This window comes from Schistocerca serialis, chromosome 5 (genome assembly GCF_023864345.2).
Source record: "Schistocerca serialis cubense isolate TAMUIC-IGC-003099 chromosome 5, iqSchSeri2.2, whole genome shotgun sequence".
Classification (NCBI taxonomy): Eukaryota; Metazoa; Arthropoda; class Insecta; order Orthoptera; family Acrididae; genus Schistocerca; species Schistocerca serialis.
Genome location: NC_064642.1, coordinates 138431731 through 138453216, shown reverse-complemented (window position 1 = coordinate 138453216; position 21486 = coordinate 138431731). Strand labels below are relative to the sequence as shown.

Here is a 21486-nt window from a genome sequence, read left to right as displayed (position 1 = left end):
AGTTCATTTATTCAACTCTTTACACAAGCAAGGCTTACACAGAACTGGACGGCGGAACTGCACAAAGATAATGTTTACCTTAGTTCAAAGACGATACTCAGATCGATACTGGTGTCGACCTCATCGGTGCCACACAGGAATGGTTATTTAAAGCACAAAACTTCATATGAACATAGGCTTTATTCCAAATGGTTTTCAAGATGTAAATTTGGTTTTAGGCTAGTGGTAAGCTCATATGTCTCTTACCTACCCCATCTCTTTGAAGTTTATTGTAGCCATAACTGTGTTGTTGATTTCTACCTCTTTGCTTGGGATGCCTCTCTCACCTGAAATTAGTCCATTGAACACACAGTTGTCCATGGTGTGTTTTATTGTATATGGTATGTGTTGAGTGAAGTAGTGTCAGGGACTGAGGGTGTTTCAAAGACAAGCATCAGTTAACTGTGTTTGTATATGTGCTCGCTAGAATGCCACACATCTACACTAATGAAGAATATCCAAGATATGGTGTATGTTTATGGCTTCTGCAATGGTAGTGTCACTTCTGCTGTTGAACAATACTGTCAGCACTTTCTGACATCAAATTCCTGTTCACAGAGTGTTTACCATAGTTTCCAGCACATTTTTCAACTGATAATTTGTAAAACACATGTTGTAATGTTTACAACTGTTGTACATGTGTAAAATAGACAAATTATTGAATAATACAAAAAATGACAGTGTACATTCAACAGTGTTCTATCTCAGAAACTATTCATAATAGGGCATATATCCATTTTAAGTTTTTTGCTTCAAATTATCATTTCTGTCATATTCCTGAATACTGCCATTCCTCCTGGGGCACCCTGTGTAGTTTATGTGAATATCTTAATCTACGTTTCCATCCTATATTATTCCAAGGAATTTTGTGTGTTCAAAGTTTTCTGCTAAGCAGTCATCTATGAAAATAATATTTTCATTGTGTTGGACTTTTAGTTTGAAATTTAGACATTGTTTTCGGCAAGCTTGTCTTCACTGGAAGGGTGCTGGGAAAATACAGTCAGTCTACAAATGACACTGCAAACAAAATACTGGTGTGGCACATCAAGGACAAGAGCTCAAAGTACGCAGTACTTGTGCTACTAATGGAAGACTGTCACAGAAATGCTGAAAATCCTGAACTGACTGATAATAGAAGATAAACACCAACTATTCCAGAAGCCTACTTACTTATATCCGTTACTGATAGAATGGGATTGTCAGGATCAGTAAATAATACCCTTGAATATCTTAAACTAGCCTTTACAAATAGCTTCAGGTACATGAATATGTCACTCACTTCACCAAAATAAATAACTTCCATAATAAAATCTTTAAAAACAAAGCATTCTAGTGGTTACAATGAAATATCAACAAAGTTAATTAAGGCATGTTCTTGTGAGTTTAGTACAATTCTAAGTTACTTGTGTAACCACTCAATTATAACTGGGACATTTCCTGACTGACTAAAATATACAGATGTTAAGCCTCTAATCAAGAACGGGGATAAAGAGATACCATCAAACTACACACCGATTTCACTTTTGCCAGAATTCTCAAAAATTTTAGAAAAAGTAATGTACAGGCAGCTTCTTAACCATTTGACCACAAATAACATATTATCAAGAACACAGATCGGATTTTTGAAAGGTTCTGATATTCAAAACGCTATTTACACCTACAGGTAAAATGTACTTAATTCATTAAATAACAAATTACAAGCAGCAGGTATTTTCTGTGATTTGTCAAAGGCATTTGATTGTGTAAACCACAACATCCTTTTAAATAAATTAGAATTCTATGGTGTCACGGGCAGTGCTGCAAAATGGTTCAAGTCACCTTGCTTACAGGAAACAAAGGGTGTCAGTGCAAGGGACTAGTGAATTAAGTCATCATCAGAATGGGAAGAAATTACATATGGTGTCCCACAGGGATCCATCTTAGGGCCATTGCTTTTTCTTGTGTACGTTAATGATCTCTCATCAGTTACACTGCCAGAAGCAGAGTTCGTTTTGTTTGCAGATGACACAAGTATTGCAATAAATAGTATGTCAAGTGTAGTTCTAGAAAGATCTGCTAATGATATTTTCATGGATATTAATAAATGGTTTAAAGCCAACTCACTGACATTAAACTTCGAAAAGACTCACTATATGCAATTCAGAACCCAGCATATGCATAAAGTATGAAGGAGAGCAGATAGAAGAGGTTGTCAGTCTTAAATTCCTGGGATTACAACCTGATAATAAATTCAGTTGGGAGGAGCACACCACAGAACTGCAGAAACGCCTTAACAAACCCGTATTTGCAATTTGAGTGTTAGCAGACATAGGCGACATAAAAATGAAAAAGCTTGCATACTTTCATTCCATAATGTCATATGGTATAATATTTTGGGGTAACTCTTCAAGTCAAACAAAAGTTTTCAGAGTCCAAAAGCATGTAATACATATTATTTGTGGAGTAAATTCACAGGCGTCCTGTAGAAACCTCTTCAAAGAACTGGGTATACCAACTACTGCCTCTCAGTATATTTACTCCTTAATGAAATTTGTCCTAAATAATATAACTCTTTTTCCAACAACTCAGTTCATACATACAATACCAGGAACAAAAATGATCTGCACAAGGACTTAAAAGCACTTACTTTAGTTCAAAAAGGGGTCGACTACTCAGGAACACTCATCTTCAATAATTTGCCAGCAAACATAAAAAATTTAGTTACAAATAAAGATTAGTTTAAAAGGAACCTGAAAGACTTACTAGTGGCCAACTCCTCCTACTCCATTGGCGAATTTTTTAATAGAAACAAATGATGTATTGCATACACTCATACTATTAGTGTTGTTATTTCAGCTTTTTCTCCTCAGCACGGATCTATGGAACGAAAAATGAATCTAATCTAAAGGTTCTAGAACCAATTATAGGTACATACTATACTATGCCCCTTATGCACTGTTCTGTAGTGACCACATATACACTATTATAATATGTCATACAATGAGGAATATCCTCCAGCATAAGCTTTACTGAGGTCTGCAGAGATGATTGTTTATGTATACATCAATCTGATCCAGTTTTGAACGACAAAAATAACAACATCCAAAATAGTATTAACTGTTTTTAACAGTTGACTAAAGTATTAAAATCATGTAACATTTTATGTTCTTATTATTTTATAATAATAAAACATGTCATAACATTTGCCACTGTTTGCAGCATAATTACACCATACACTTTTTGCACATGTTAGCTTGCAAAACAATATTTGTTTAATATGTATCATGTAAATATATAGGGTTATCCAGTTTTGAACGACAAAAATAACAACATCCAAAATAGTATTAACTGTTTCTAACAGTTGACTAAAGTATTAAAATCATGTAACATTTTATGTTCTTATTATTTTATAATAATAAAACATGTCATAACATTTGCCACTGTTTGCAGCATAATTACACCATACACTTTTTGCACATGTTAGCTTGCAAAACAATATTTGTTTAATATGTATCATGTAAATATATAGGGTTATTCATTAATACCACAGTTTCAGAAGTGGACTGCACAAAAATAACAAGACATACAGAAAAACAACAACACAGACTACCAGATAGAACATGCCGCCAAGTTTTAACTCTCAGTACTTACCATGAGGTAGTTGCATTAAGGGCGGGCAAGGAAGAACACACAGACAAATCATTTGCTCTGTAATGTCACACCGCATTACGTCATGCCTGCAGGTAGGCAACCCAATGAACAGCTTTCCAAAGTGAGCTGTTGTTGTGCCTTCCCAAGCAAATTGTGTAAGTCACTTCAGTGAATTGCACATACATACTGATGTTTGACAAATCTCAAATGGTGCCTATAATGAGCACCTGTAATGTGAGTTAAAAACTGTATGTCGGGTAGATTTGCACAGTTGTCTTCTGAAGCTGCGGAGGTATCTATAAATAAAATTGTATTATCCACAAAAGCACCATTGGAAAATATAGTCTGAAAAGCTTGTAAGGATGTTGCAGAGTGGGTAATGTTGAGAAATAATTGTTAAGATAAAAATTTGACACGTATGCACTATTTCCAACTTCAGTAGCATTGAAGTTAGCCAATCAGGCCACTGTGATGCAAAATTCCGTTGGCCCACCAGATAGTATTAGTCTCAATTATTAACATAGCATAGGTGATAGCACGCGAGACGGGTCAGCCTATGACTCGGGTTCAATTCTTACTACCATTGCATGTCCAATTTTTGTATCTCCCTCTTGTTTGGTTTTTGGAAACCAAACAAAGAACATGTTTGGTGATACCATCTGTGGAGGGCCACTTGAATTTGTGCATGCAACGGTCTGACTGACTAACTTCAATTTTAATTAACTTGGAAATGATGCAATGTATAGAATACTTTTTCTTAACAATTATTTCTCAGCACAGCCTACCCTACAACACTCTTACAAGCTTCTCAGACTGTTTCTGATCACCCTGTATTGATTCATATTATTCTACAGCTAAATTATGCAAGTGCAGTATATAAATAATGTTGGAGCCATATCCTAAAATAGTTTCTTATCCTCTTGTGCCAGACAGTGCCACAAGTAGGTCAACTAAACCTACTGATATCAAGCATTGGCTTTCCCCCTCGATCCAATTATATGGTGAGTGTGATGTACAAACAAAAATAGAACAGAGCACTGATGATATTTAGTTTCTGTATCCTTTTTGGAATGGAGGTTGTGGAGACAGTGATCTGTAGCTTAGCACATGTTGTAGGTTATGAGACGTGAATCGTCGTGAGGTGATGAAGACAACAAACATGGATATAATCTTAGTTGTAACAAACTGATCTGTACTATAGTCTGAGGTCCCGGTTAGATTCAAAGTTGACAGGTGGGGAGTTGACAAAAACTGACAAATGTGATCTCATGAGATTAACAATAATTCTTGCTGTGGTACATACTGAATTTCAATGGATAGCATAATCTATCATTTTGATCAGAGCAATTTAACAAATACTTTATTGTAGTATAAAGCCATAAAAATTCCAATATCTGTGTGGCATATGAAGTAGCAGGTGAGGTACAATACTTAAACGACATATAAAATAATGGCAGAACCAGTGTTGTATGAATGTGAATGATGGACATTTAGTAAGTGACAGGCTAGAAACTGTAGAGATGAGATTCCTGAGACAGCTGGCTGTACGTGTACTTGATAGGAAGCTAAATGAAGATACCAGGCAAGCGTTAAATAAAATTTATATTAATGAAGAAATACTGAAGGGAAGTGGCAAATGGAAATAGTATATAAAATTACTGCAAGAAAATAGTACACCAAAGTCACTGTTTAAGTACAAGCCAACCAGGAAGAAGGAAGATTGGTCACCTACAGAAGCAATGGACTGAGTAAAATACTTGAGGGGAAAACAAAACAGAAACAGATATAGTTTAGCTGTTGATCTTGATGATACTCTAATTCACAGCTGATAAGTGGTACTAGTACGTACCAATCTTTTCTCTCCTGTCATGTTAAAAGAATTCACATGTGTGCATGCATCCCCAGGTGGTGGATCAGGGGAATGCTCCCCAAATATGGGTGGTAGGAGGGAAATATTGCAATGCCTCCCGCACGCCAACAGGTAAGTAGCATCTGATCCAGGACAGGCTGCACCCATGCAGGGGGGGGGGGGGGGGGGGCGTCACATGAATTTCGGTAAGCCAACAGAATACCACCATGGTTTATATTCCCTGCAAAACGCAGTCTCCATTTTATATGCCACATATGGCTTCCTCTCACATTAAATCAATATCTGGAGGTAAAATAATCCATCACTCAGATGCCTGGTGAGAGGGGTGGCATGGGGGGTTGGGAGGAGAGACAGCTACATCTTGAACAGTGGCACGATATCAAAACAAGGACTGGGATGACTGAACATTGTTACAAGCAGGAAAATTATATTACCTTAAAAGAGACAAGGAAATGAATAATATGAACCTAGTAGCAGTTGCTGAAGTAAGATACAATGGACATGGAGAACTGCAGTCTGATGAGTACCTATTGTATTACTCAGAAGCACAAATAAACTGAAGGAATGAAGTAGAAGCGATTATGACACAGGAATTGGCTAAATGTGTGGAAAATTTATATTTAGTCTAAGGTTGACAAGACTCACAAAAAGATATCTGATGATGAAGGTACATATTCCCATTTCAGAATATGATCACCAGCCCATAGGAGGAACATGAAACATAACAGAGAAAATAATGGATGGTAATCAAGGATGATATAAAATAGGAAAGGGTGATTGGAATACTACTGTGGGAGAACAGGAGGAGGGGCACATAGTATGCAGTCATGAACTTGGAAGGACTTCAGCAAGAATACACAGCTAGGATTCACAAATATGTGGTTCAAAGACTATACGAGGATCTACGCTTTGAAATCACCAAGAGGTAAATATAGAAATCAAAATGATTTTATACTGGTAGAAGAAAGGGATGAAAATGAATTCAAGAAGTTGCATACATTATCCATTAACAGTTGCTACAGTTTGCTTATTAAGTGGGACCTAGAAAAATAATACCCAGGAAAGAAAGAATTACAAAAATGCTATCATTGGAGTTTACTACCACATTAAGAGGCACAGAACCACATGATACTGCCAATGAGTATTGGAATATGCTGAAAGAAGGAGTCATAAATGCAGGGCAGAAAAGTATAGGGCAAGTATGTGTGGAAAGGGGTGAAAAAACTGTATGTTACACAGGAAATGATGTCAAAGACTGAGGAGAGGGAAAGAAAAAAAGATGCAAGAAATATGTACTGACAGCTGAATAACAAATTATGTACAGAAACAATTGGATACAAAAAAAATCTAAACGAGGAATGTGAATTAGCTGAGCTGGAGAGCTATGATATAATGTGCAACAGTAAATACAAAAGAATGGGACCAAGATGAACCAGGAAGTGCTCCTATGAACTTTCTCAGAGAAAAAACGTAAGCTACAAATTATGTGAGAACAGCTTCCAGAGAGGGGAAGACTATTTTAAAAAACTATATGACACAGATCACAAACCAACAACTCTGAAACCTGAATTGTGAGGGTGATGAGGAAGTACCAACAACTATAATGGAACAAGTAAAGAACACAATAGCTACAATGAAAAATGAGAAAGCAGTATGTATAGATACAATACAAGGAGAAATACTAAAATGTTTGAAGCAAGGAAGAGTAAGAGAAATATTTAAGTCATACATGGCATTGATGAATGGCAATAGGACTTTCTAACAGCAGTAATGCTTCCAGTCAGAGAGAAACAAGGAACTACGAAATGCAGTGAGCATAGGACAATAAGCCTCATTTACATCCATCTAAAGTTACACTACATGATTAATGGAAAATCTCATATAAAGATGTGAAACAAATACTAACAAAGAGATAGAGGGGCTGGCCACTACTTACCTCAGCTCAGTACAGCCGATAGATACACAAAAAACAGAACCGAAAATTTACGTTCCTAGCTTTCGGAACAAATGTTCCTTCATCAGGGAGGAGAGAGGGGAAAGAAAGGGAAGAAGGGAAAGTGGATTCAGTTACTCACAACCCAGGTTATGAAGCAACAGGGAAAGGTAAACAGGGAGGGTAGCAAGGATGGAGGCATGGTTGTCGTCTGAGAGAGAGAGAGAGAGAGAGAGAGAGAGAGAGAGAGAGAGAGAGAGAGAGAGAGAGAGAGAGAGAGAGAAGGTCTAGTAAACAATGTGATTTACACAACCATACACAAGAACTAAATGAGATAATATATATACAAAAAATACATGACAAATATCTAAAATTTAAACGTACAAACAAATAGTTATTCGCACACTTAAATTGAAAACTGCCTGAATTCAGTGAAAATGTTCACAGTGGTTAACATGAACAACTTGCAACAGCTATTACAAGTGGCAAGACATTTTAATAAAAATAAATGAACAAATAACTAACTACCTTTGTTTCCCCCAAATAGATTTACATGCTTCTAAGTAAGTACAATGAATACATTACATTAATACTTGTTTGACAGATCATTCATAGACTTTTCGTAATGAGGAGGAACGTGACAATTTATGTTAAGTTTTCTTTACGTTACTACTCCATATCGAAAAAATCATCTATTGAGTAGGAGGAGTTGGCATTCAGAAATTCTTTTAATTTGTTTTTAAATTTAGTATTTTATTCATCATCAGCAACTGTAGTTGTATTTAATGGAATAATACGCAACCTTTCTTTGGAGTAGGTATAACCTTCTGAAGAAAGGCACTAAGCGCCCAAAACTGGCAAGGAAATTAAATTTCTTTCATGCAACCAGTTGCTTATTATTTAATTATATTGTTTTTAAATGCTGATTGGCTATCTGTCAGAATTTTGATGTTATTTGGTAAATGACCAAAGATTTTCGTGGCAGCATTCACCCCTTTCTGTGACAAAATCAGATATAACCCAAAGTAGTGACAATCATCCTTTAGTGTTGTAACTATGCAATTTGCTATTATTTTTGAATTGAGATGGGTTATTAATAACGAATTTCATAAGTGAATATATGTATTGCAAAGGTATTGGGAATATCCCGAGTTCCTTAAATAAATGTCTGCTAGGTGATTTTGGGTAGACTCCAGCTATTATTCTGATTACACACTTTTTTGCAATGGATTCTTTTTCTTTTAATGATGAAATACCCCAAAATATAATGCCATGTGAAAGCAGTGAATGAAAATAGCACCACTAGGATAACTTACTGACATCTTTTATCGCCAAAATTTGCAATAACCATAATAGTACAAGTAGCTGAACCTAAATATATCAGTAGATTATCAATGTGTTTCTTCCAATTCAATTTCTCATCAGTGCATACACACAGGAATTTTGAATATTCTGCCTTAACAATAGAGTTCTGTTCAAAGTCTATATTTATCAATGGTGTTATGCCATTTACTGTAGAGAACTGTACATACCGTGTTTTCTCAAAATTTAGCGAAAGTCCATTTGCAGAGAACCACTTAATAATTTTCTGAAAGACATTATTTACAATTTCCTCAGCTAAAACTTGTTTGTTAGATATGATTACTATACTTGTATTATCAGAAAAAAGAACTAGCTTTGCATCTTCATGAATACAGAGTAGCAAATCATTTACATATATTAAGAACAATAAGGTACTGAAGACTGAACCATGTGGGATACCATTCTAGATACCACCTCAGTTGGAGGACTCTGCTGATCTTTGCAGACTATCTGTACTGTTAATTTCAACTTTCTGCATTCTTCCAGCTAAATAGGAATTAAACCGTTTTGGACTGTCCCATTCAACCCACAATGCTTAAGCTTATTTAGAAGAATTGCATGATTCACACAGTCAAAAACTTTAGAGAGATCACAAAAAATCCCAATGAGTGATGCTCAGCTATTCAGAGCATTTAATATTTGATCAGTGAAATCACATATAGCATTTTCTGTAGAAAAACCTTTCTGAAACTAAAACCGACATTTTGTTAGTACTTCATTTTTACAAATATGTGAAACTAGTCTTGAATATGTTGCTTTTTCAAGTAATTTGGATAAAGCGATCATAAGTGATATTGGGTGGTAGTTGTTAGCATCAGACCTATCCACCTTTTCATTCATAGGTTTAACAGCCATATTTTAGTCTATCCAGACAAATGTCTGTTTCAGTGAGCTACTACAAATGTGGCCGAGAATTCTACTTATCTGTTGGGAACAAGGCTTTAATACTCTGTTGGAAAGGCCATCAATTCCATGTGAGCTTTTTCTTTTGAGTGATTTATTATTTTCTTACTTTCTGAATGAGAGGTCGATTGAATTTCAATATTATCAAATAGCTGAGGTATTGCCTCTTCCCTATACAGCCTTGCATTTTTTTTAAAGAATTAACAGTAGCATCCTATCCTCTCTAAAACACTAACAAAATGATTATTAAAAAATGTGTATTTCTTTCTGTTATTAAACTCTTCATTGAGTTTGATTATCAAATACAATCTTCCTGTGCTCTCGGTTGCATTTTTTCCCCTTTTAACAATATTCCAAATTATTTTAGTTTTATTACCAGTGCTGCTCATCTCAGATGTAATTCACATACGTCTATACTTTTTAACAACTTTTCTTAATACAGTGCAATAGTTTTTATAATGTTTGACTGTTTCCAGATCTTTCCTTGTAGTTACAAGGTACATTTGCCTTTTCTATTTACAAGATATTTTTCTCTCTTTAGTAAGCCATGGCTTTTAAGACGGTTTCTTACTATTATGTCTTACTGTTTTCTTAGGGAAACTGTTTTCAGATATCCTCACAAAGGTATCATGAAATAGGTTAAATAGGCATCAGGTTTCCTGTACATCTCATCCCAGTCTAACTGTTGCAAACTTTTCCTAATATTTGCAACTGTTAAATCATTAACTGAACACACTATTTTGAGGGCTAGTTTGCATTACTGTATGGAGCCATGTTCTATATCGTAACTAGCTGTGCTTTTCTTAACAGAAAAGTTCTTATTTGATTACATTTATTTTAGTCTATTAAAACATTATCTTTCAGTGTGCTGCTTTCCTGTACTACCTGAGTAGGAAAATCAGTAACTGATGCCAAATTCAAAGACAAAAGTAATACTTCAAGGCCATGCTTTCTATCAAGACTTTCAGAAAATCTACACTGAAATCTCCACAAACAATAATTTGCTTCCCACTGTTGTACAGGTAGCACAACAAAAAAGCAAAGTTTTCTGGAAATAAATGAAGATTTCCATGTGGGGATCTATACACAGCGACAATTATAGAAGTGCCATTATTTAGTCTGAGCTCACAGGCATGTGTTTTTATTTGTTGCTCTAACCAAAAATTTTTAGTTTCGAAATTTTTCACAGTATGATAAATTTTATCATATATGGCAACTCCTCCTCTCTCCGTAATATCTCTACTTACATGTGCTGAAATCTTATATCCACCTAGACCTACATTTGCCTTTCCCGTATCTGTGACTGCATGATGTACAGATAGGCATAGTACATCTGTTACAACCTCAGTTCCTAAATCTTCTAAACAAACAATAGACTGCAGTGTAGTATGCAGAACAATATAAAGAATCATTTACCTTCACAAATTCCTCTATCCTCTAGACCTACGTGCGTCTAATAAACATGAAATGAGAAAACATTTGACAAGTACAGGAAAAGAATGTGCTTTGTCCACTTTATGTTCAAAAATGAGTTTTGTGTGCTATGAGATGTACATTTCACTGTTATTCAATACTGCTAATCAACCAGTGTGCTCATATGAATAGTCCACATTCATTTTAGATTAGGCGTGTAGAGAAAGGACGTGGTAATGTCTTTCACAACAGGTAACAAATGTGCTTTATCCAATGTTGTTTATAAAGTTTTAGATTCCTTGTAGATTGTCATACAACATTAAATCAAGAGAGAGCGAATTTTCCGTTGTTGTGCATTATTGGATACTAGTGAAAATTGATGCTTTAGTTTGAGACATCCTGTTTAATAATACAGGTGTATTCACTCCAGTGTTAATAAGTTATTATCTACACTGAATGATGATACTTCATCTGAGGATGAAGAACAGAGACCTTAAGATTCTAACATCTAACAGGCAAGTATGAGGGCGAATGAGTACAGTCATGAAGAAATTAAGGGTTCAGTCGCATGAACTAGATGAAAACGGCAACTGTACATTAAAGTGTTTTGAGGAAGTAAGTGCTGAAGAAAGATTAAATATCATAAGAAAATTTAATGATATGGAAGACTGGGATGAACAATCATTGCATCTGACAGACTCATTACAATATTTCCAGTTCACAGAAGGCGGTCACGGAAGGCTGAGGATCAAGCACAGTGTTAAGAGTGATAGTGAAACATGACGACATTGTACATGAAATTCCTACATGCAGAAAAGCCTTCATAGCAGTAAATGGGGTAACAAGGCAAAAATTAATGAGAGTTCAGAAATTTTTGAAGTTGGGCAATTCCCTTCATGATGGTAGGGTTAAGCATGAAAATAGGCCACAGAAAATTAAGAGGAGGTAGATCATGCAGTTTATAATCACACTGATTCATTTAAGGGTGGATCAAGCCAATACAGCAAGACCAAGAAGTCTGTCCCAAATGAATTTCCAGTGAAAAAAAATGCATGAAATGTTCCAGAAAAAATATCAAAATTTTGACATTTCTTACGACACTTATAGAACAAGGGTCCACTCCAAAGTCAATACAGCTTTTAGTTATCCAAGGGGTGATACACACGCAACCTGCAATAATTCCACTGCTGAGATCGAAGTGTTGAACGCACGATTATCTGAAAATTTAGATGATTACATGAAGAACACAGTCTTGAAATACATTAGTCAGATCACCGATGACCATAAGGTGCACGAAGCCAAAGCTGAAACACTTTGTTCCAGAAAGAGAAATTCTTATTTAAGAGGCTGAAAGTCTCAAAGATTTTGGAAGAAATGGGGCCAATGAAGTTGTTTCCTTTTTAAATCTCTTTGTGAGAGTGTTATTGGACAAGAAAGTGAACACCTTGAAGTTTTTTGTGCTTAGTTTTCAGGCCAGAACAAGAATTACACTTACCAGGTATCTTAACTAGTTTTTGAGCCACCTGAATCTATTGTGAAAGTGACTTCCTCTATTGGAGGAGACACTTTTATGGAATGTGATAAGAATATGGGGCTGATTAATACAAAATCAGAAATTCCAATGGAATGGGTGCAGATCGTGTTTGAAACCAGATGTAAACCTAAGCCTTTTGATGTTGTGGTGGACGGTCAAGAAACGATACTAAATTGGGAGTCATTTCTGGAGATGAAAATTTGAGGAGAGGCCCATTTCTAACAAGCCCACCAGAGAGGTAGTCATCATTAAAAAAACTTCCAGCCTTATTCAACACGAAGAAATTTATAATGAAACTCGGGTTTCACCAGTGCTGAGAGTTTCACAGTAACTTCAAGACCAGCAGCTTGGAGAACACCCATCTCCTGCTTACAGAATTAAAGTATTATTTAAGAATGATTTTATAATAACAATAATGTCTTTGCAGGTCATCCGGCAATATCACAAGAAAAGTATCTGGACCTCCATGTTTTGAAGGAGTATCGCAGACAAGCTAGAGCATTTGACACATCCTTTTACACTATGTTGAGAAGTATTTGTTGGGATAATGTGATATTATATCATCACATGAAGTTAAAGAGAAACTGCTTAACAAGAAGCAATATCGATTCAAACAATTTTTCCATTAAAAAAGATTCTAACAATTTTTAACAAAAAAATTACAGTTTTGCTTGCAACATCACTTGTTCTGCAACACACAAGTGGCATGTTTCTTCCTTGTAATGCATGACATTACTTTTTAACTATTATGCCAACAAAACTACAATTTAAATATTTAAGGTATCAGTTTAGATAAATTACAATGTATATTACACATGCATCCAAATTACCTTAGTACTCAATGGTATCCATTAGTACCCATGGAATTCTCCTGAACAATCTGATAGTGTGGACAAAGCACATTCTTTTCCTGTGCTCTTCCTTTAGAAATGGAAGGAATAAATAATGAAAAGAGTTCAGTGTCGACAACAGTTGAAAATGCACTTTATGTCCTCTAAGCAATATAATGGACCAACTCAGTGACACAAAACGCACTAAAACAGCACAAGTGTCAGCTGCAATCATTTTATCTCAAATTTTAAAACTAACTATATTCAGATTACATTAATCTCTTCACAAACCAAAATTTGAATCTTGCAAGTGTAATAATACAGTAGGCCTACTTAATGACAGAGCTGCAACATTTTGAGAGAGTTTCTTTTAACGAAAGAACTATGGGCGATTAGAGGATGAAGGTCGCATGGTAAGTAAAATGAAACTGAATCATTGCACCAGCACAAAAGTTTAATTTTCCACATTACACGAGAACACAGATGACTCTTTTGCATAAATCTGCAATGCTCTCCTGAACAGTAAATGACACACACACTTTTGAAGCATTATAGAGCTTCAACATCACAAGCCAAACACTCATTCCCTTTTGCCACTTTTTCCAATGAAAAATATTACATATCTATGGTAATCAAACCAAAGCCTCAAATCCCTGGCAAAATTTAATGTCAATTCACAATACAGGTCTATGATGAAAGGCTCGTCTTAATACAACTTACAAAATGACAGTGGAGTATTACAAACATTTTACTACGTATAAAAATTACTTTTTAGCAAATGAGATTTTCATAGCATGTGACATAGTAATTTTGAAACCCTGCAGCGCGTCCTTCGCTGCTGCACTCTGCAATTCATTTTCAAATTCTACAAAAGCAATATCATGACGATTGGGTACCAGTCTCACTTCCTTGAATCCTGGGAACTGATTGAACAACATCGATAACATCATTTCACTTGTCTCATCAGGCAAGTTGGTCAAGAACAGGATTTGGTTTGGAGGTTGTTCTGGAACGGCAGTAGACACTGACAGCGGTGCAGCGGCAGTAGCTCCGTAACCTCCACCACCAGCTGCCCCGGGGACTGCAGTCGCTGCTCCTGGTCCCGCTCCCATCAAGCGAGCATTTTCCTTTGCTGCCTTGCGCTTAGCTTTCTTGGAGTCAGGAGTTTCCTCAGCTGCCGGAACACGTTTAGCCTTCTTAGGTCTCTCTGCAAACGTACCTTTCATCTTAGCAATGATATCTGAGTCAGTCTTTGAATACTGAATTCGCATCGGCTTATCGTAAAATGGAAAACCTTGCATAGAACGAAGCGCATTTGTAGCGGAACTAATATCTTTAAATATCACAAATGCTTGTCCACGCATTTTCAATGTTTTCAATGCAACGATGTCAAGAATCTGTCCAAACTGAGAGAAAATTGCATATAATGACTTCTTCAAATCATCTTTCTTAATCTTCTCGTTCAGATTGTTGATGTAAATAGTGTGACTTGGCCGAATGTCCATCATATTTGAATCGAACGTCAGCTGACTGCACTAAACGCCACTTCAACGTATTTCTCACTCGAGCTTCGTGTGCACTTACCGAAAAGGCACTTGGGTGTTTGATAATGGCACAACTCAAACTCTTAACCAAGCCAAAAACAAATAGCGTCCTCACACGCACAGAACCACACTTACAGTTACACTAAGCCAAAGATTCAATAACTTCAAATCACTTTCCGTCATAGATGGTGTTCTGCTCTCAACAAGAGTTATGCTCGGTTTACACTAGCAAGTTATTGTAGCAATTCACTTGCGGAGAGGAACTTGCTGAACTTTTTCCGCTTCCAGTGTGAACACCACGCATAAAGTATCTGCAAGTAACTTGCAGCTTTTAGGATTTATTTCCTGCAAGTAGGAAGCGCAAGTAATAGTAAGTATGTTGTCTGCACAACACACATATTTAACATTTTACTTAATGTGGTGACTTAATTTTATGCAACCATCTTACGTATTATATGCAAACAAATTTCAGAAATGGAGAAGAAACGGAAATGGATGAAGCAGGATACATAACATTTTATTGTAGCCGTGGAAAGCTACCCCGAAATATGGAACGTGCATAACTGGGGCATTAAGGACAGAGTGTAGAAGATGAGCGCATTAAATGAAATCTCATCGATATTCGACACATCTGTGTAAGAAGTACAGAGAACGTAGCATAACTTGAAGGCATCACTCCTTTGCTACCTGCATTCACTCGCTTGTTGTTTTAGGAGTCTAGAAAACGACGATGTGTAACTATTACATGTTCTATTTAATTAGCTTGTCACTTCCCATTTTTTGAGCATTAGAAAAAAAACATTTTTATTAGTATATCACTGTGAAAAATGCAGTTTATTTCAATAATAATTTAATTTCATTGTTGTATTTTCACATACCTTCAAATAATTTTCCCTTTTCAGTACGTCAAAAATGGCTCTAAATATATCGGGAACGATCAGAGAAATCGTGCTGATAGGAATATGAAACAGGTACGTTAGTCTCCTACAAAGAAAAGATTTCAAAACTCACACTTTTTTTTTTTGTATGTTTCACATAAATAAATGAAAAGGCGTATTTTATTCGTAGCTCACCAGTAGCTATAAATCGTAGAGTGATTAGCAAACGTTCCTTTGCTGAAATAACAGTACGGAAGTTTGTGACTCTTTTTGATATGACGGGCGCTATTAACGTCAACAAACACTCCAGATCATTTGACGACATTCTGCAAAAGTTTTCAAAATATGCATGCTCTCGATACTAACAAAGTTCTTGCAAAAGGTTATTGTAGGCACCATTTTGTGATCTTATCATTATCCACTCTCTAACCCAAATACTTCTCTTTTCCTTTTTCACGTTTTTCATTGCAGTTACAAGAGCTGCAGCGTACCGCACCTGCCTACTTTTCATTTTATACTTCGGCTGATACTCGTAGTGGTACTGAGAACACATGTAAACAGTATCAGCAAGTTGTTGATGCATGTTTATTGCCAAAGAACTTGCGGCAGAATCTTGCATAATTCTTGCACTGCTGTGTAGACACAGCTGCAAGTGGCTCTCAATAACTTGCAGCAATAACTTCTGCAAGCGGGTTCTCTCAGGCATGAATTTCTTAAACGTGCAACCTGTCACCACCACTCGCTTAAATCAGCTTACATATAGAACCAACCTATTTGCATAGTGTCATGTCAACTTACGCATATATTACGAAAGTTCAGAGGTATTCTACTTTCTTGCACGAAGTCACATCACCGCCTTCTCCGACGAACTAAAGCAACTGCTCATAGTTAGATCTGCTCTCATTCTACTACGGTTGCTTCGACAGTACATATCTAGAATCGTTTGTTTATGCGTATGAAAAGTTAGCGTCATGCCGAAATAATGGACTCAGTCATCACATAAGAAAAATAAATACTTTCTAAAACGGCTAAATTATCTTAAACAGTGCGATGGAGATATCATCCTAGAATTCAGGAACTTATTTATAATGAAGGAACACATCGTTTGAACCGATTAAAGGGATTCAAAAGTATTGCAACTGAAAGTGTAAACTTGATGAGGTTTGTATTACTGCAGAACAGTAAAAACTATAAAAAAAAGTTTATTGTAGTATAATGACAAGAATTTTTTTATTTCGGCACCGATTGCAGCTATTATGAGGAAATCGAAATCTACTTGTGGCTTCAGAGATTTAAAACCACTATTGACACTAATTAAAATACTATGTAAATATAAGAGTGTTATAATTGGCGCTAATGTTGAGCAATGACTATTCTGCACAGTAGCTCAAAGACTGGTTACAAGATAACACATAATTACAGAACCTATGTTATAACCTTGGCTAACTCTGGAAGTAAAAAAGCAAAGCTAAACTGATGAGACAAAAAACGAAGTATCTTCAGTGTACTGTAGATCACATAAAACTTAAGAAATAGTGCTCTTCAGAATGCAACACAATCAGTCACTCAGGGTATCTTTGTACCACTTACCACGTTCGTTTCAAATGGCTGCTGCTCCATCTGCTTGTATTATTCTGTGCTAAAAGAAATTGTTTTATTACCTCTGTGATTTCTAGTTAGTATTTCAGTTGTCTTTCCGACTTCCAACAAATTCTTAGGCTTCTGATTATCCTTTAATTGCATTGGCTGAGAAGTGAGCTTCTGGTGACAGAGATTAAAGTTGAATAAAGCCAGATCGATTCAAATATCTTGATATTCCAAAGTAAACCCATAAAACTTTGTTAACACTGTTTGCTTTTACTTATTAACATCTGATTTCCTGCACGATCTAAATTTACCCAGAGAACTAGATATAGGAAAAATTATTATTATTATTTTCTTTAAATACTGCTCTAAAGTTATCCTGAATGACATTGTAACTTTGTACCAACATTAAAATTGAAAGTTTGCTCTAATATGGTGTATTTATCATACATTTACACTTTAACTATAGATGTAAAATGTAACAATGCCTGTTTTGATGTAAATTATTTCGTGTTCAATATTTTTTAAAAATAGTAAGAAGTTACGATGTTTGATTGTACGTATATTGCAGAGACTCCAGTTACCACATAATCATTGCAACTTGTAATTTAATGAAAGCTGTCATGGCATCATGCATACTTGTACTAGAATTTTGTACATGACCAGAAATATATTTCAAAAAGATTTCAAAACTGATTTTACTCATTCGAAATGATTTTCAAAAGAAACGTCGTCCTTGTCAGATAACGTCCTTATTAGCGTATTTAATGTTCCCAAAAGATCCCTATGACATGCCCATTTCCATATTCAACATTTGTGAGTCTGTGTCTTCTTCTTCAGCATCACTGTAAGCTTTTCATATAAAAGCTGCCCAAGTCCCGTACGAATGATTTCAGTTGTCGCCATCTTGAAAGTCGTGTATGTAGCGTTTCCAACTCAGCCGTATGGAAACGCTAACGTGCACGTAAGGATAGTGTTGGGGGATGTACGCTTAGGAAATTCACGCCTGTGGAAACCAGCTTAACTTGTTGAACCTCGAGACAGAGAAGTCAAAGAAAAAGTTTATTCAATAATCTGAGATCTTTGAGTCTTTTTTTTTATTAGGCCATCAGTGTGAGGACTGATAGCCACTAATACGAGGGTTGGAACTTTAATAGTGGCAAATATTTATTTACACCTGGTACAAAATAGACACGTATTTTGGAGTTTTACTGATCTTCAAGGCAGTCACCAGCATTGCATATAACCCATTGCCAGTGATTTTGAAATCATAGGATATTCTTAGCAGTGCCAGTTGTGTTGACAGTTCGAGCGGAGTGGTCTACTGCCCGGCGAATTTGTAGCAGTTCTGAAGCGAATATCGTGAAGTGTTTCCTTCAGTTTAAAAATCGAGTTGAACTCATGAGGCATTAAGTCAGGGGAGTGTAGTAGGTAGTATAGCACTTATCAGCCCCAACAGCCAAACAAATCAATAACAGCTTGCACTGTACATGCTTGAGAACTGTCCTGCAAAATGATGGTCAGGTCCAGCAGAAATTGTCATCACTTGTGTCTTTAACCTGGTCGTTGGCTGTGTTCCAAAAATGAACAGCATAATAAATAAATAGTTGCCACTATTAAAGTTCCAATCCTCATACCTACAAAAATAAATGTCATTTCTTTAACTCTTCTGCGTGCACGTTTTTCTAAGCGTATTACAGGTGACAGTTTTTGGTTCAATGATTTGTTATTAACCACCTATGTCATATCTTGCAGAAACAAAACATTTTCAAGCACCTGTTTTTTTGGAAAATATATGCGAGAAGATACCTTCCCATAGACTGTGAAATGATACTATAATTTTTTTTAGGAATTTTTTTGTTATGAAAATTCATAGTACAAAATATAACAAAAAGTGCACTTGATTGGTAGATGATAGTTTAGTGAGAAAATATTACTAAAAACGTAATAACTGTAATAACTGGATGTTGTGGAACAGTAAGAAATAAGGGTCTACACACAAAACGACATTGCAATTTCAGTATGATATTCCTGTTTTTATTTTCTTCTTTACATCTACCCACAAATGACAATGACCAAATTTCAAAATATTCTTTTTCAGATGTCAACCTGTATTTGAAAGTTTGAGTTCGTGATGAACACCAAGGCTGTCTGTTTTTTTATTTTTTTTTTTTTTTTTTACGAATACAAGTAGGTACCTACATCGTTTCCTTGCGTGATAGTAATTCTCTTATTAACTGTAAAAGGAATATAGGATCTCTCCCTTTCCTGTGACTGCTGTATGCACAATGGCACCATCAACCAGAAAATAGAAAATTCTGTGCCACCACTTTAGTGATCACTGTCAAGCTTCATACCATTCTTGCGTCTGATCCAAGAGATCAACACCGCCATTACTTTGTTGTACAAACTTGTGGCACTTCGGAAGTTAAACTGCACATGGACTAATTGTGGTGTCACCGCCAGACACCACACTTGCTAGATGGTAGCTTTTAAATCGGCCGCAGTCTGTATACGTCGGACCCGCGTGTCGCCACTATCAGTGATTGCAGACCGCGCGCCGCCACACGGCAGGTCTAGTCTAGAGAGACTCCCTAGCACTCGCTCCAGTTGTACAGCCGACTTTGCTAGCGATGGTTCACTGTGTGCATACGCTCTCATTTGCAGAGACGACAGTTTAGCATAGCCTTCAGCTACGTCATTTGCTACGGCCTAGCAAGGCGCCATATTCATATTCTATAAGTGTTCACTTCAAGAATGTCATCTGAACAGATATTGTGACTCATGTACTGTCAAGCGCGACGTTCATCATTAATGGATTAAAGATAAGTATCAGACTAATTATGTCCGCTTTCTGAATTCTAATTCCTTGTCATGTTCCAGACCTCACGTCAGTATAGTTCTTCCCTCCTCACGCCAGCCTGCGTGAGCTAAAACGCGTGCATTTCGGCCTCCATTCGTAACACGGTGTTGGCTCTTCTGCCAACACAATACTAATCTCTTCTTTTCTGGAAACGAATGTTACGTCCTTAGGAGATGTTGATGTAGACAGAACTGTTACTGTTGTTGGGTCTTGCCATTTTATCACAACGACTGAATCTTCGATCTGTGTCTTGAACTTATCTTGTGAAAGTTCGTTAATTTCCTTCACCATTTCTGGAAGATCTTTTCTGCTGCCTCTGAGAATTTCTATAGACTATATTCCACTATCCAGAAGTGATTTCATTAGGAATATGAAATAGCACAGTTGTCAAACCATTTCATCAAGAGGAATATTGGCATTACTATCTTCCCCTTTTCTACAATGGATCTTGAACTTCAGTAGATAGCCTGTCTTAGCATCAGCCAGTCTTGTATCTCCTTTTTAAGGCATCATGTGCATGAGACAAAATTTCTACTTGGTGTGATGAATGGCAGCTAGCTCTAAATGCGGAAAAATGTAAGTTAATGTGGATGTGTAGGAAAACACATCTGTAATGTTCGGATACAGAATTAATAGTATACTGCTTGTAGATGCAGATGTATTGTTTTATGCGCAATTTTCCCTTGAAAGCTCTCACAGCTTTGGCAACAGATAATATGCCTGAATGTGTATATACCTCTAAGAAATTAGTATTAGGGCATCAATTAGCAACCTCACTTTATGTAATTTATCATAATCCTGGAGCTCCTTTCTCCCATGCCTTCGAATAATCGTTGAAATGAAGATTTTCTAAAATTTTTTAATCTTTTTAGACTCGTTTCTTTCGTATACTGATTCACAATGCAAAGAGGATCTGACCTCCAGTAATTTGTTAAATGAGACAGTTAGTAGATGTCCAGATGATGAGCAACCCAGCTACATATGTATCAGAACTCAGAACTCAATCGAAAATTTTGTCGCTTTTACGATATGTACAAGTTTGTTTGTTCAGCAGTATTCTGAATGTATTTTCATTGAAGATACAAAATGCGATGCCCCCTCCT

General features: G+C 36.2%; 1 protein-coding gene across 1 annotated transcript; it reads right to left on the bottom strand.

Annotated features, from left to right (window-relative positions):
• Nucleotides 1-13947: 13947 nt before the first annotated feature.
• On the bottom strand, nt 13948-15205 carry LOC126480912 (U1 small nuclear ribonucleoprotein A). The gene has a single exon (XM_050104319.1). It carries the CDS (start codon nt 15020-15022, stop codon nt 14279-14281), a length of 744 nt encoding a protein of 247 aa, XP_049960276.1. The 5' UTR covers nt 15023-15205; the 3' UTR covers nt 13948-14278.
• Between the last annotated feature and the right edge of the window lie 6281 nt (nt 15206-21486).

What these genes read in the sequence shown, in the direction of transcription:
- LOC126480912 (XM_050104319.1), bottom strand. Translation starts at nt 15,022, where the DNA reads ATGATGGACATTCGGCCAAGTCACACTATTTACATCAACAATCTGAAC.